Source organism: Gossypium hirsutum, chromosome A08, assembly GCF_007990345.1.
Source record: "Gossypium hirsutum isolate 1008001.06 chromosome A08, Gossypium_hirsutum_v2.1, whole genome shotgun sequence".
Classification (NCBI taxonomy): Eukaryota; Viridiplantae; Streptophyta; class Magnoliopsida; order Malvales; family Malvaceae; genus Gossypium; species Gossypium hirsutum.
The window spans coordinates 123,242,546-123,258,804 of record NC_053431.1 but is presented as its reverse complement, the minus strand read 5'-3'; the positions used below and the strand labels follow the sequence as shown (position 1 = coordinate 123,258,804).

The 16,259-nt window shown below is 32.6% G+C and overlaps 2 protein-coding genes across 9 annotated transcripts; one reads left to right on the top strand and one right to left on the bottom strand.

Annotated features, from left to right (window-relative positions):
- Positions 1-7,588: 7,588 nt before the first annotated feature.
- LOC121205099 (GDSL esterase/lipase At4g10955-like) lies at positions 7,589-8,145 on the bottom strand. The gene is made up of 2 exons (XM_041076026.1): positions 8,108-8,145; positions 7,589-8,018 (listed from the first exon to the last, which is right to left on the bottom strand). The coding sequence occupies exons 1-2, from the start codon at positions 8,143-8,145 to the stop codon at positions 7,589-7,591; spliced, it is 468 nt and encodes a 155-aa protein (XP_040931960.1).
- Positions 8,146-8,157: 12 nt separating this feature from the next.
- LOC107895035 (uncharacterized) lies at positions 8,158-11,680 on the top strand. 8 transcript variants are annotated; one of them, XR_001683361.2, is made up of 4 exons: positions 8,158-8,747; positions 9,241-9,327; positions 10,730-11,143; positions 11,323-11,680. XR_001683361.2 is itself a non-coding variant. In XM_016820254.2 (4 exons), exons 1-4 carry the CDS (start codon positions 8,474-8,476, stop codon positions 11,379-11,381), a joined length of 522 nt encoding a protein of 173 aa, XP_016675743.1. In that variant the 5' UTR covers positions 8,158-8,473; the 3' UTR covers positions 11,382-11,680. The 8 variants fall into 8 exon arrangements, 6 of the variants coding, with proteins under 6 accessions (XP_016675743.1, XP_016675736.1, XP_016675750.1 ...); XM_016820254.2 differs by having other exon boundaries at positions 10,730-10,831; XM_016820247.2 differs by having other exon boundaries at positions 10,730-10,831; positions 10,898-11,680.
- Positions 11,681-16,259: the final 4,579 nt, after the last annotated feature.

Here is a 16,259-nt window from a genome sequence, read left to right as displayed (position 1 = left end):
TATCCCATTGAATTTCTCGAAATTTCGATGGATTTTTTCAGAGGTACACTTTTACCGTACAATTTTCGAGACCATCAATTCGTATATATGTGCGCACATTTCCATTTTAGAGAGCATACTCCCTCGAACCTTAACCTTGCAGCGGGATTACCAGTCTAAGCTAAATCCCTTGCAATATAAACTCATAGAGTATTGTCGGGATTACCAGTTCAGGCTAAATCTCCTGCAATGACAATTACTCTAAAGAGCTTGGATCTGAATTACCAGTCCAGGCTAAATTCAAACCCTAATTCGGATTACCCGTCCGGGCCAGAACCATTTTACACATATTCTTCGGGAGGGCTATATCAGGATAGGATTACCCGTCCAGGCTAGATTCTTTTTACCGTCAATTCCTTCTCAGAGATCCATCAAATTTTCCTTCCATTCAACCGGGATTTCTTCCCATTTTTATCAAATATATCAATGTTTTATCAATTTTCATACGATGAACATTCAAATCATATTCACATCAATAACATACATTTCAAGCATTTAAGAATATAATTCAAGTTACATGAACTTACCTTGATACTTGTTTGTGTATAAAAATCTACTAATCCTGAACTTTTTCCTTTCCTCGGTCTAGCTTCATATTTGAATCTTCTGGATCTAAATAAATAAATTTAATTATCAATTTAATACATTTCATGTTCATATGCAACATTTTCTATAATTTCATTATTATTATTTATAGTTTATTCAAAGCTATCTACTTAAGTCATAGTCACTAAATTATTTTTATCTTAAGCTACAGAAATCCAAATTAGGATCCGATAATTTTCCCTGAAACTAGACTCACATATTTTCTTACCAGAAAATTTTCAGAATTCTTGGTTTAGCCAATAAGTACAATTTATTCTTTAAATTCACCACTGTTCTGTTGTCTGACAGTTCTGACCCTTCTTCACTAAAAATTAATTATCTCTTCATACAAGATTCAGATGATGTTCTCGTTTATTTTTCTTGAAATTAGACTCATTCAGGATTCTAAACATATAAATTTAAGTCCCTAATTATTTTTATTAAATTTTTTAATGATTTTTCAAAGTCAAAACAGGGAAATCCGAATTCATTCTGACATTGTCTCACAGAATTCATTATATCTCATGATTTACAGATCCATTGCTTACACCATTTCTTCTATGAGAAACTACACTCAATAAGATTTAATTTCATATTTTTTTCATCTTCTAATTAAATTTATAAAATTTATGTTGATTTTTCAAAGTTAATCTACTGCTGCTGTCCAAAATTGTTTTAGTGCAAGCTGTTTATTACCATTTTTCCGCTAGGCTTTTAATAAATGATAATTTAGTCCCTACTCAATTAGCCTCTCAATTGAGCTGATTTTTCTCAATTAACATTGTATTCTATCACCTTAAACTAGTTTACAGCCTTTAGCAATCAGAATTTCAGCAATAGACTTTAATTCCAAACATTTTCACAATTAGGTCCTAGAAATCAATTTCTATTGAAATTACCTAATAAAATCATTTTATAAACAAATTAAAGCTTAAATTTCATGCTATTTCATCATAAAATTACAGTAATCAACCATGGTGACTTTAAATTTCATCCATGAAATAAAAAACTAATGAATTTAATAGTAGGACCTAGTTGTAAAAGTTTTAGAAACACCAAAATTACAAGAAAAAGGCAAGGATTAACTCACTTGGTGCAAAAATTATGAAATAACAGCTTAGAGAACCCCTCCTATGGCGTTTTGGCTGATAAGAATGAAGAAAAATGAAGAGAAATCTAGATATTTCCTATTTAGTCCTAGCTTTATTTAGTTAATTTTGCAATATTCCAATTTTGCCCTTAATTCATCAATTTTCCTGCTGATTTCATGCCCTTGCCGTCCAGCCCAAATAAATTTTGGGTATAATTGCCTTTTAAATCTTCTCTCATTAGACACTTAAGCTATTTAATCATCCCATCCATTTTTACACCTTTTACAATTTAGTCCTTTTTATTTAATTAACTACCCAAACATTAAAATTTCCTAACGAAATTTTAATACCACATTACTAACATTTCATAAATATTTATAAAATTATTTTCAACTTGGTTTTACGAGATAGAGGTCCCGATACCTTATTTTACCTAATTTCTTCAATAATTTCTTTTTCTAACTAACCCCTAAATCGGTAAAATTTTTCTATTCATGTTTTCATACGATTTTCCTATCATATTAATTTTCATGTAAAAATATTGAAATAAATATCTCTTTAAATTGGATTTGTGGTTACGAAACTACTATTTCGATAACCTTGAATTTAGGCCATTACAACCCCCACATGTAAATAAATATCTTGTTTGAGATCAAACTTTATGTGGATCTAATAAGTATCCAACATCAACATAGCCAACCAATAGGGATTTTGAATCATTTGAATAAAATAACCCCATATCAATGGTCCTTCTGAAATATCTAAATACATGTTTAATTCCATTCCAATGTCTACATGTTGGAAAAGAACTAAATCTTGCTAACAAGTTTACAACAAAAGCTATATCAAGTGTTGTATTTTTTGCAAGACACATCAATGCCCCTATGGCACTTAGTTATGACACTTTAGACTAAGAAACTCTTCATCATTCTCGTAAAGACGAAATTGATCTTTATTCACATCTAACGATCGTACAACCATTGGAGTACTTAATGGGTATGCTTTATCCATGTAAAATTTCTTTAATATATATTCCATATAAGTTGATCAATGAACATGAATTTCATATTTTAAATTCTTGATTTGTAATCCAAGATAAAACTTTTTTTCCAAGATCTTTCATCTCAAATTATTTCTTTAAACAATTTATTGTATTTTGAAGCTCTTCAGGAGTTCCAATAATATTTAGTCCATCAACATAAAAAACAATTATCACAAAATCTGATCCAAATCTTTTTATAAAGACACATGGACAAATTGGATTGTTTTTGTAACCTTCTTTTAACAAGTATTCCTTAAGAAGATTGTACCACATACGTCTAGATTGTTTTATTTCATATAAACTTTTCTTTAATCTGATCGAGCAATTCTATCAAGAAACTCTATATCTTTTCGGGATTTTAAATCCTTCAGGGATTTTCATATAAATTTCACTATCAAATGTACCATATAAATAGGATATAACAACATCCATTAGATGCATGACAAGTTTTTCACGTACTGTCAAACTAATAAGATATCCAAACTTGATTGCATCCACCATAGGAGAATATGTCTCTTCATAATTAATGTTGGGCCTTTGCAAAAATCCTTGTGCTACAAGGCGAGCTTTATATCTTACGACTTTATCAATTTCATTTTGTTTTCACACAAATACCCATTTATATCCTACCGGCTTTTACACCTTTAGATGTTTGGACTTCTGGTCCAAAAACATCACATTTAGAAAGTGAACTCAATTCTACTTGAATTGCATCTTTCTATTTTGGCCAATCTTTTCTATTTTTACATTCCTTAGTAGATTTAGGTTAAAGATCCTCATTTTCTTTTATTATTTTAATAGCAATATTATAAGCAAAATTGTTGTCGACAATTACTTTTTTTTTCCGGTTCTATCTTTTTCTCGTTTCATGTATATATACATTAATTAATGTGTCAATTAGTATAATGTATATATACAATTTTTTTTTAAAAGCATACATAAAGAATAGTTGAGTTATCAATTCTTTATCTAAAACTTTTTTTTCCTTTTTTGGAACCATAGGATTATGCACATGACATCAACCTCGAAGAATATTAGAAATAAATAGAGAAAATAATTAATTATAAATTATCGATACATTTATTTATTTTTCATATGCAAGTCTATGTCGAAAATTTTTAAAAAATATATATTATAAATGTTAAAAATTAAATTTAAATTTATAAATTAATTTCATATATTACATGAAGAAATTGAATTAAACTTGGAATTTTACATTTACTAATCTTCGATAATATTGGATGAGTGAGAACAAAATTACTTTATATGAAGAGAGAAAATTTAAAGAATATAATATGACATGGGGCATATGACGATGTAGAAATGTCGTGTGGAAGGCTTGCATTATGTCTTCTTTGGCATATATACTTTTCCTTTAAGTTAATGTAATGTTACTTTTATTTGCATTTTTTTTTGGTTTTTTAATTTTATGAATAAAGGTCAATTGAGTCTTAGTTCGATTTGTATGAGTATTATTGTCAATGTAAGAAGACATTGGTTCGAGTGTACTTCAATCGTATTATCCTCTTATTTATGAGTTGAGTAAGAATTATAGGTAATTCTAAACATTATGTCAAAAGATACAAATATGATCAGAATCTATAATAAAATTATTCTACGGAATTTCGAAATAGACCTTTCAAACAATTTTATAGTAGAATAAACGAGGAAGAATTGAAACTAGAATCAAATAAAAAAAAAAGGGGGAAAGTAATGTTCTTATGCAAATACAAAATGCATCTCTACATGAAGCGATGTGTCAAAATAAGGCTAACACACAAATTATGAAATTTAGTTTAATTGGGTTATATAATTATTTTTAATTAAATTTGGTTTTTGACTGTTATAAATTTTCATCTCAAATTACTGTATTTTTCGTAAAATTCTTATAATAGTTACTCAATTATTAACGTGTTATTATTTTAGCCACTTAGGTTCACAAAATTTTATTTTAGTTATCGACATTTGATGTTTTGGTCACTATTTCATTAAATCATTAACAGAACATTGATGTGACCTTTTCTTATGATATAATAATAAATTTAGCCTCCAAATGTTTACAGATTCTATCAATTTGGTCAAAATTCTAAAACAATCAATAAATTTAGCGTTTAACTTTACATATTCTATCAATTTAATTTTGATTCTTAAAAGTTAAAAAAAATAAAAATAAAACCTCTTTTTAAAAAAATAAAAATAAAATCTCTTTGAAAATTTTACTTTTTATGGTGAAAATCATTTTTCTAGTTTTAGCGAAAACTATGAAAACAGTTTTTTTATTTTTTAATTTTCACATATTTTCATTTTTTTTTCAAAGATCACTTTTAAAATTTTCAAATAAACACATTTTAAAATATAAATAAGGTAATTCATGATCTTACTAATACACCTTATTCTATGCACATCGTGTTACTTAGAACGCTCCTCCTTCTTTTATGCTTAAGACTTTAATATATGATATTTTGCATATTGATATCATTAAATTTAAAGAAAGTAGGTATGGGTACAATATTTTTAATCATTGTCAATTTCCCCTTTTTATGTGATAGACCACGTGAGTTCTTGATTCTAACAACTAAGCCTTCTATTAATATTGCAAACCTTAAGAACTGCTCCCCAAACTTCCTTTGAGAACTCACAATCAAAAAACGGATGATCCCTTGTCTCCTCAGCCCACTACACAATTTGCAGCAAGTGTTAATATTAAGCCCCGTGGACTGAAGTCTCTCTTTGGGTGGTAACCTGTTCAGGATCGCCATCCAAGCAACAATAGAATGGTTCGATATATGTAGTGGATGCTGAAGAATTTCATGCCAAGGGATTTTACCTTCTTCCATTCTAATTTCGACCCAGTTCTTTTTCACAGGCAATTCACCATTGACCTACCAAGTATAAGCAAGAACTAGCTTCCTTTCGCAACCCCAAGATCATTCACCGTGACCTGTCACAACTATTAATCTTTTAAAATATAAGCTTGCATCCAAGCTATCCAAAGCGAGCCCTCGCTAGCCAAAGTAGCTTGGATATGCTAACATCATATTAGCACGGATCCATATCTCAAGATTCTTTAAACCAAGTCCCCCTTCGGATTTGGGCTTACAAATTTCTCCCCAACTTGCCCTTACTCCCTTTGTCGCCCCATCTTTCCCTTTCCAAAATTATAGCAGGCGTAAATCTGATTAATACGTTGGAGTACAACTTTTGACAAAATAAATTGCCTATACCAAAAATTTTGAACATGAAAGATTACCGATTGAACAAGCTACACTCTACCTGCATCCAAGAAGAAATACGAGCAGAAATCTTCTCCAATAAAGGAGAACAGACCCTTATTGTCAACCTTCTGGTCACAAGGGGTGCCCTCGAGTACCGTATAGGTAGCTTCCCTATCTGAAATCCAGTGACATGATGAATTGAATCCGACTCTTCTTGAGAAATACCAATCACTTTTGACGCATTAAGTTGCAGCGTAGACAAAATGTAAAATTGGTCAAGGACGCTTTTAATACCCACAATTGAGCCCATAGTACCCTTCAAAAATATCAATAGATTGTCTCCTTGACTACCACATCCAGCATTTTAAATAACCCATTCATGGCAATAATAAATAGATAAGAGGACAGTGCGCCTCTTGACTGATGCCTCTAATGCCTTTGAAAATCCTACCAGACCACCATTTAGAAAGAAAATATTGGAGTAGTGATGCCATGCTCTTATCCACCCTACAAAAAGATCTAGGTATCCCATGGCAGTCAAAACATCAAGCACAAAACCCCCAATTGAGTGTGTCAAAAGCTTTTTGCAGGTCCGCCTTCATTGCCCACCTGTGGGACAAGTTCTTCCTGTTATAACCTCTTACAATCTCCTAAGCTAACAAGGTATTATCAGTCATACACCTTTCTTGTATGACAGCGCTCTGATTAGCGGAAATCAAATCAGGGAGAAAAGAAGTGATCCTTTTAACCAGAAATCTAGTGACACACTTGTACACTACTGAAGAACAAGAGATTGGTCTAAAATCCTTAAACATGATTAGGATTTAGACACTTTAGAGACTAAGACAACAGTAGGAGCATTAAAAGCTGGAAGCATCGTCAAGCACTCAACAAAGTACTTAACCGCGTTAGAGAGATCATTACCAACTATATGCCATGCAAATTAAAAGAAATGTGAAGTGAAGCCATCAAGCCTTCGTACTTTTTTCTCACTACCTTCATCAAACATAGAGGCTTTAATTCCCTTAGTGAGATCTCAGTTGCTCCCTCAGGTAAAGAAACCGATAACAAATCATGAAGTTCATCCAGAAGCCATTAACTACATTGCCTTGTGTATTTTATAAATATTAATTTCTTCAGTGGTGGCATGAGTTGAAGACTGTTATTATTATAATAACTTAAATTTCATGAATTTAAATGTGTTTAAATGCGAAAAATCCTTTGAAAACTCCCTTTCTTACACACTCTAGCTTTTGGCTAATATACATACAAAAGGCTGCTTCTTTTTTAGTAAAATAAAGGAAAGAAACCCCTAAATAAATTAACTATAAACTACTTCCGGAATACCTCACTATAAAAAAATAAATACATAAATTACAAAAGGCTTTTTTATCACCATTTCCATTAAACTTATACAATCTTAATACAAAGCAAGCAAAGGCAGGCCAGACTAAGGCTTAAATTCTAGGAAATTTATTTAGGATTTACTACAAGCCAGTATTTCTTTTTTTTTTTTTGAAAGCTTATAGTTGTAAACCCTGTAATAATATTAATACATTCCCCGAATAACTGATGGCAGATCAAGCAGCAGCCATGACCGCGACAAACTATTTGTACTAGTAAACACTGCAACTCAAGTTCAGATCAGGCCTCCACCATTGATGAAGCTCATGAGCAGAAATCATATCTTGGCAAGGATAGAGATTCACTGTCAGATTTGCCGAAGGAAGCAAATGAAGTGGTTCCATAGTGTCAATACCCTTTATTCCCACTGCACTCATTGCCATATTCCCTAGTAAATGCTGGCTTGTTAGCCTTGCAAGACCCCCAGCTCCAATGTCTTCAATCTTTTTCCTATGCTTGAAGTAACCAATATATCCAGAACGTATGGGGTCTAAATGATTCACAAACAGACATGGAATCCACCCAGATATTGCAGCAAATGATGAATCTTGAAAACCATTTGAATTGTTATGATTATCACTTGCAGCAGCTGCAAATGCAATGCCAGCTTTGATTAAAGTGCCAGCAAATCGAAGTCCATGCCTGTTGTGAAATAAGCAAGTAGTTAGTTGGTTAGTTAGAATCAGTTTGTATAAGATAGGTTGGTTAGCACACAGTTTATAAATACTGACAAATTAAGTAGCGGGATTGATTCATCATGGATGTACATACAGTTATTTTTTCATCAATGAATTCTTGATCGGTTTTCAACATGGTATTCAGAGCTCCAGTGATCGCTATGTTTCCGGTGGTCAATGATGGGTTTTTCCGATCATTCATAATTTTCGTTCTTCCAGTCGTCCTTTTTTCCTTCCCATCGCTGATGTTGACAGATATAGCTGCTGGTTGTTTTTTCTTTTGTTGTTTTGGGCTCTACAAATTGATTAACGGGCCTCTTTTTGGTTGGTTTTCACTGGCCCAAATCTGATACTCAAGGTGCCTTGTTGGTGTCTCACTAGTTGCTCGGAGTTGAGAATTACAAAGTCTAGAGCCGGACAATGAAAATTGCGTTGTTGGCCAAAAACAAATTGGGATTTGTGGACGGCACCTATTCTAAAGATTCATTGCCAGATGAAATGGGTTATCAGTGGGAGCCGTGTAATGTTATTGTACTATCTTGGATTTTGAATACTGTCAGCAAAGAACTTTCGGCAAGGATTATTTTTGCATCTAGTGTAGCAGTGGTCTGGAATGATCTTAGTGAACGGCTCCACAAAATTGATGGCTCAAGAATTTATTTTTTGCATCGTGAAATCATCTCGCATTTTCAAGGTACTACTTCCATCTCTGTATATTTTACTAAGTTGCGATTGCTCTAGGATGAATATGATGCTCTTTTGCCGTCTTCTTCATGTGGGTGTGCTCAATCCAGACTGAATGTTGAGCATCTTTTGCAACAACGTCTATTTCAATTTTTAATGGGTTTGAATGAAACATATAATGCGGTGCGAAGCCAAATTTTGTTAATAAACCCGTTACTGTCTGTTAATCACACATACTCAATGCTTGTGCAAGAGGAGTCACAGAGGCAACATAACTATGGAGATGTTGGGTCTGATCTAGTCTCTTTTCACTCAGCACACATGGTACAAAAGAAACGGTTTACTGGTACATGTGATCATTGCAAGATTAGATGGCTATCCTGCAGATTTCAAGTTTACTAAGAAAAAGGCAAACAATGGTTCTAGATCTGTAGTGAATAATGCTTCTGTCATTGATTCTGTGAATGGCAATGAATTGACTAGTAATAGCTCTTGTCCACAAGCACATGTATTTGCTCAAGCACGGTATCATCAAATCTTGAGTTTGCTGAACAAGGAGCCCACAGTTGAAGCTACTGCAAGTCTAGCAGGTATGGTTAATATTGGTCATACTTAGATTATAGATACTAGAGCCACTGACCACATACTTTTTTATTTTCAATTCTTAGAATCTCCTGTTGCATGTGCGTTGCATTCATCTTGTGTTCAACTCCCAAATGGCTCTTCTGTTTCAATTTCTCATGTTGGTACATGTACTGTTTTACCTGGTCTTCAACTTACCAAAGTCCTATATGTTCCAAATTTCCATTATAACCTTCTCTTTATTTCTAAACTTACCATTGATCTTAATTGTGTTGTCTCGTTTTATCCTCAATTTTGCTTTATACATGATCTCTCAAGTGGAAAGATAAGGGGGATTGGTAAAGAGCGAGGTGGTCTTTACATCCTAGGTTCGTCTCGACAGACTAGTGTGGATCCGACTCCATTTGTTGCTTTTATTACAGCTGTTGAACCATTGTTTCTTTGGCACACTAGGCTCTAGAATGCTTCGGTTTCAAGATTGAATAAGGTGCCTAACCTTCCATGTATAGTCTCGAATAGTGATAGCATACACAAATGTCCTATATGTCCTCTTGCTAAACAAACTAGACTTTCATTTCCCATAAGAACGTCTCGTGTCGATTCTATTTTTTCCCTTATTCATTTAGACTTGTGGGAACCCTATTGAGTTTCTACTCATAGTGGCCATAGGTATTTTTTAACTATTGTTGATGATTACTCAAGGATGACATGGATATATTTTTTACAATATAAAAGTGATGCTTTTGTATATCTTAAACAATTTTTTGCTTTGGTTAAAAATCAGTTTTCCACTAGTATCAAAATTGTTCGCAACAATAATGGGTATGAATTTTTTAAAACCGAATGCAATGAATTTTTTACTATGTTAGGTGTCATACATCAAAGCTCGTGTGTTCACACTCTTTAGCAAAATGGAGTTGCTGAGCGAAAATATAGACATTTGTTTGATGTTGCTAGGTCACTTAGATTTTAGTCTCATACGCCTAGTAAATTTTAGGGTGAATGTGTGTTAACTGCTTGTTTTTGATAAATCGACTCCCTACTCCTATTTTGCGTTGGAAGAGTCCTTTTGAAATATTATATCGAAAACCTCCAAATCTTTCCTGTTTAAAGGTTTTTGGATGTCTTTGTTATGCTATATACCTAATTATCATGATAAATTTTCTCTTAAGACTATTCCATCTGTGTTTATGGGCTATTCTCCTATTCAGAAAGGTTACTTGTTATTCAATCTTGAAACCAAAAATTTCTTTGTTAATCGTGATGTTAGTTTTCATGAGATAGTATTTCATTTTGCATTTCCTACAAAAAATTCTCTGTTTTTTCCTATGGATGATAGTTCCAATTTTCTTCATCTTGAGCCTTTGTCTTCTATCCCTATTTGATATTTACCCTCACCTAATGTTCCAGTTTCTCTTCCCCCTCTACATTGTATCACACGGTCTGTCAAGACACCTGCTTGGATGAAAGATTACATCTGTTCCAACCAATCTTCAACTTCTCTTGTTACAGGTTCATATCCTATTTCTAATGGTTATTCTTCCTTACATTTACCTATTCACACTCAGTTACTTGCAGCCTATATTTCTTCATTAATTGAACCCCGAACATATGCTGAGGCCATTTTGGATCCAATGTGGGTTGATGCTATGCAACAAGAAATTTAGGCTTTAGAAGCTAATGGTATGTGGGAGGTTGTTTCTTTACCTGTTGGTGCAGTTCCTATTGGATGCAAATGGGTATATAAGGTCAAGTATAACTCTGATGACTCTGTTGAACGGTTTAAAGCTTGATTGGTCAGGAAAAGATCTAATCAGCAGGCTGGTATTGATTTTCAAGAGACCTTCTCCCCTGTTGTTAAGCATGTTATCGTTCAGACTGTTATTAGTCTAGCTGCCATACATGACTGACCTTTTTTTCAAATGGACGTTTACAATGCTTTTCTACAAAGAGATTTGTGTAAAGAGCTTTATATGGATATTCCGGATGGTTTTTGCATACAGGGGGAGCACAAGGTGTGTTGTCTGCTCAAATCATTTTATGGCATGAAGCAAGCTTCTAGAAAATGGAATTTAAAGCTCATCGAGGCGTTGCTGCAAGGAGGTTACATACAAAGTAAATATGATTATTCCTTATTTTCCAAATGACAAGGGGGTAACATCGTCATCTTACTTGTTTGTGTTGATAATCTATTAATCATAGGGAGTGACATTGGTATGATAAATGAGTTAAAAAAGGTCCTGTACCAAAATTTTAAGATGAAAAGATTTAGGTGCATTGAAATATTTTCTTATGATAGAGGTGATTCGATCACGTGAAGAAATTGTGTTGAATCAATGAAAGTATGCGTTGGAATCGATAGCTGATGTGGGGTTAGGAGAAGCAAAACCAACAAGTACACCTCTTGAACAAAATCAGAAACTAACTTCAATTGAATATGATGACTCGGTACAAATGATGACTGATGATGTCATAAACTAACTAAAATACGACAAAGGCAAGCGCACCTATTGAATGGTAGTATAGCTATAGTGAGTCAGGAATATCGTATCCACGAGGACTAAAAGTACTAGTAATTACTATCTTTTTATTATCTAGCCTATAAAATTGAAGGGATTTGTTTAATCTAAAATTAACTAACTAATTACTAAGAACTAAACAGAGAATAAAGTAGGAAAATATTGAAGAAAACCGAGGAGAGAGACAATACCCAAGAAAGAATCTACCTAGACTTCACTTATTATTCTAAATCTGAATTAAACGATTTATTCATTTACCTTGATACGTAGAAATCCCTAAATTATATTAATATCCCTTTCGAGAGTAAAAATAACTGACTCTAGGTTGATTACAATAACTGACTCTAGGTTGATTAATTGAAACCTCTTTCTAATTAAAACCCATATTGTCGCATTAACTCGATCTATGGATTCCCCTATTAGATTTGACTCTAATCCGGTAGATTTATGTCGTCCTATTTCTAGGATTGCATGCAACTCAACTCAATTATGCCAGATACTCTTAAACAGAAATTTTTGCTCCATTGAATAAGCACATCAATCATGAATTAATATCCTGAAAACATTAAAACATGAAATAAGAACACATAATTGAGATCAAGAACAAATATTTATCATGTAATTCAGAAAAATCAAATAATAAGATCTATCTTAGGTTTCATCCTAGGAAATTTAGTTCATACTTTTGGAAAAAAACATCTCAAAATTAGGAAAACAAGAAAACATAAAGAAATCCAAAAACTTCGAGAGAAATTGAATGGAAATCTTCAATTTTGAAGGAGATCTTGCTTCTGAGTTGAATATATTGGTGTTCTTCGAGTCTTTTCTTTGTTCAGCTCTGTCTATCCCCTTAGGTCATCTTCTAGTGTGTATTTATAGACTTTAGAATGCTCAGAACCCTAAAAATTGGGGTTTTTTTCGCGTAACAGGGAAGCAGGGTGCGAAATCGACACGAACTGGCACATGGGCATGTGGCCAGCCTGTGTGGCTCACATGGGTGTCTGGCCAGCCCGTATGGAAATGCCCAGGCTATGTGAATCCTGGAAACAACTCTTTTTGCCGATTTTGGCTTGTTTTTTGCTCCTTTCGTTCCCCTATGCTCACTTAAGTATAGAAACATGAATTTAAAAGATTAGGAGCATCAAATTCACTAATTCATATAATAAATCATCCAAAAACACATCAAGAATGAGATTAAAAACATGTTACTTTTATGGCTTATCAAATATCCCCACATTTAAGCATTTGCTTGTCCTCAAGCAAAATCCTCAACTCATAATTAAAATTAATCTTTCTCAACTTGTAATTCTCATCAATAATGTTTTTTCATAATTCACAAATAATCACACATTGATAATTCAACTAAAAGAGCCTTAAAGATTCAAACAATCCGAGTCATACATTTTTTAAGACATGAAAACATAGGTATCTCCCCTTATCTAAGTAATTACCTTTAATTCAAAATCGACAAGATTTTACATCCTCACTAAAGATTCACTCAAATCACTCAAAGTGTTTAAGGTTCAAAAATTAAGTACTCAAAAGTCAATTATGAAAAGTCATTACAATAGGCTTGCATGAAAATTAAATCTCCACCACTATAAAATGATATGATACACAAATCAAAAGGTCTTTAAAGGGTTATAATGGGGCTTGGGTTAAAGGTGTGGATAAAGGCTGAAAAAGAAGGTTAGAATCGAGATCGAATTGATAAATTACCTAACTAGAAAAAAAACTAATACTAAATAATTGCATCAAACGAAATTATTAAAGAATAATACGAGCTTCTTCTCAAAATATAAAATTAGCTACTTAAGCTCAAAAACATAGAACTAGTAATAATTAACATAAATGTATTTTTTTTCACTTTTTTTTTTCATTTTTTTGAGAACAATGGATAATAAGATAAAATTTAACAACTGAAACAAAAGAACATAATTAAGCAACTAACCAAATCAAATCTCGACAAAAAGGGAGTCAATAAAATAGGAAACAATTCTCAATGAATCAAAAATGAATTATGGGTTAATATTAATGGATAAATCAAGAAACGGCTTGTTAGGCTTAAAGCGGGTTCACTAAGGGTTAATTATGAAGGTAGCCTTATTGGATAAGTGGGTTAAAACCTAGGTGCCTTTATCATCTCATTATATCAAATCAAATGTGTGGTCTCGACATGTATAATCGAAGCAAGTTCTAGAATAACCAATCAGTATTGACACACTCATAACCAATAATAGAGTGAGCAAGAAACGTGTATGCTCTAAAGGCACAAAATCTCATAAAAATTATGGTTTTTGATGTTAACCTTGTAAATCTCAAACTTCAAGATAATACTTCAATTTAGGGAAACAACTTAAAATTTTTAATTCTGAAAATAGACTTATAAAGCTTGATTCTCTAGTGTCTTAAAGTTTAAACAATCAATGCACAATTACATATGAATTTAATCTAAAACACATCAATGATAATCATAAATCAATAAGAATTCATTCTAATAGTAATGTGAGAAAATTACTTAAACACAAGACATAATTCAGGGATTTTCTAATAATTCTATAGATAACCTCCCCACACTTAAAATGCACATTGTCCTCGGTGTACAAACATATATAATCACAGTATAAACAAAATATCATAAGAGAGGGAGAAAACTGAAACTACCCTGAATATTGGATGAAATCTTCAAAATAGTGAAAAGTGGAATTGCAGTCAAATCTAAATGTAACTCATGATTCTGAGCAAACTAACAAGAAAATAAACACAAATAATAAAGAAGATTAAGGGGTTATAACTCGATTAGAAACAACCATAAATATTTTAAAAGATAATAATAAAAATAAGTTAAAGAAAATAAAAAAATAAAACAACTAAAACAAAATTAAAAAGAAAGATAAAAAATAAAAAAATAAAAAAATAAAAAACTCAATGATATCAATAAACTTAAAGGTAATTGTAATGATAATAGTAAAAAAAATACGAAAAATAGAAATAGCAAAATAAAAATAATAGAAATATATAAAAAACTAAAATATAAAAAAATTAAAAATATAAGAATAAGATTAATTAATTAATTAATTAATTAATTAATAAAATAAAATTAATAATAAATAAAATAAAAAAAATTGGGGTGATTAACCGAGTTTTCACTTGGCCATGGACATGCCCATGTGTCCAGGCCGTATATGTAACACGGCCATGTGCCAGACCATGTGTGATTTCCTTCACTTCTCCCACGCCCATGTGAGATCCTACATGCCCGTGTGGGTCACACGGTCATATGCTTTACTCGTGTAACTCTTTGACTTTGAAAAAAAATTAGCTCCAGGTTTCACACGGCCTAGGACACGCCCGTGTGTCCAGGCCGTGTGGGTCAAAAACACACATTTTTTTTAGATTTTGAAAATGAATTAATTTTTAAAAAAATATCATGAAATAAAATTAAGAAAAATAGCAGTGTTAGCACTAGGGTTGCCTCCCAAGAAGTGCTTATTTAAAGTCTAAGCTCGACTTACCTCAGATTTGCATGGTCATGGTGGATCGCGAAGTCGAGACTCTTCATTCTCGCTGTCAATTATTTTATTTAAATAAGGTTTAAGTAGAGTAATATTTACCTTAAAAATGTCGAAATGAGAATGAGTTACCTCGACTGTACCATATGGGAAGACATTGAGTACTGTAAAAGGAGTCACTCCGTTTGCGTTAAGCTCTGAAGTGGCAATTCGAGGGCCCTTTTCATCTAGCAATACCTGGTCCCCAACCTTAAAGTGGTTTGTTACATCCTTATGCTCGTCATGGCTTTGTTTCGGTTCTGTATCGTGTATTTTTGGTTTCTCCTTGACATGTGTCCGCCACTCGTCTAGTTCATCGATCTGAAGCCTTCGTTCTTCATGAGTTGTTCTATTTTTGACACTTGAGTTGGACCGTGGCTTTATCACCTTTTTCTGAGGAATTTCCTGCAAAGAAGGTTGAGCCGCAAGGCAACTCACATTAAAAGAACTCATAATATCATCTCGATCACTAGATATCCTAACAGAATCACAAGCTTGGAGTTTAATCGTGTCATCACCTACACGAAGTATTAACTTACTTGTACGAACATCTATGATAGTTCTAGAGTCATAGGGCTAGCCCCATGACACCAGCAGTTGCTAAAAAGGGTTGTCCTAAAATTAAAGGTACGTCACTATCCTCATCCATGTCTAAAACAAAACAGTCAATTGGGAATATAAATTTATCAATTTTAAAAAGCACGTCTTCAACAATACCCTTAGGAAATCTAATAGTTTTATCTGCCAATTGGATACTCATCCTAGTTTGTTTGGGTTTCCCAAGACCTAGTTGTTTAAACATTTTATAGGGCATGACATTAATACTCACCCCTAAATCAGCCAAAGCATTTTTAACATTTAAACTACCAA

What these genes read in the sequence shown, in the direction of transcription:
- LOC121205099 (XM_041076026.1), bottom strand. Translation starts at nt 8,145, where the DNA reads ATGTACATCCATGATGAATCAATCCCGCTACTTAATTT. An exon ending in TCAATCCCGCTACTTAATTT is followed by an intron (nt 8,019 to 8,107) that starts GTCAGTATTTAT and finishes ATTTCACAACAG; the next exon opens with GCATGGACTTCGATTTGCTG.
- LOC107895035 (XM_016820230.2), top strand. Translation starts at nt 8,474, where the DNA reads ATGAAAATTGCGTTGTTGGCCAAAAACAAATTGGGATTTGTGGACGGC. An exon ending in AATCATCTCGCATTTTCAAG is followed by an intron (nt 8,748 to 9,240) that starts GTACTACTTCCA and finishes CTTGTCCACAAG; the next exon opens with CACATGTATTTGCTCAAGCA. An exon ending in AGCTACTGCAAGTCTAGCAG is followed by an intron (nt 9,328 to 10,729) that starts GTATGGTTAATA and finishes CTAATGTTCCAG; the next exon opens with TTTCTCTTCCCCCTCTACAT.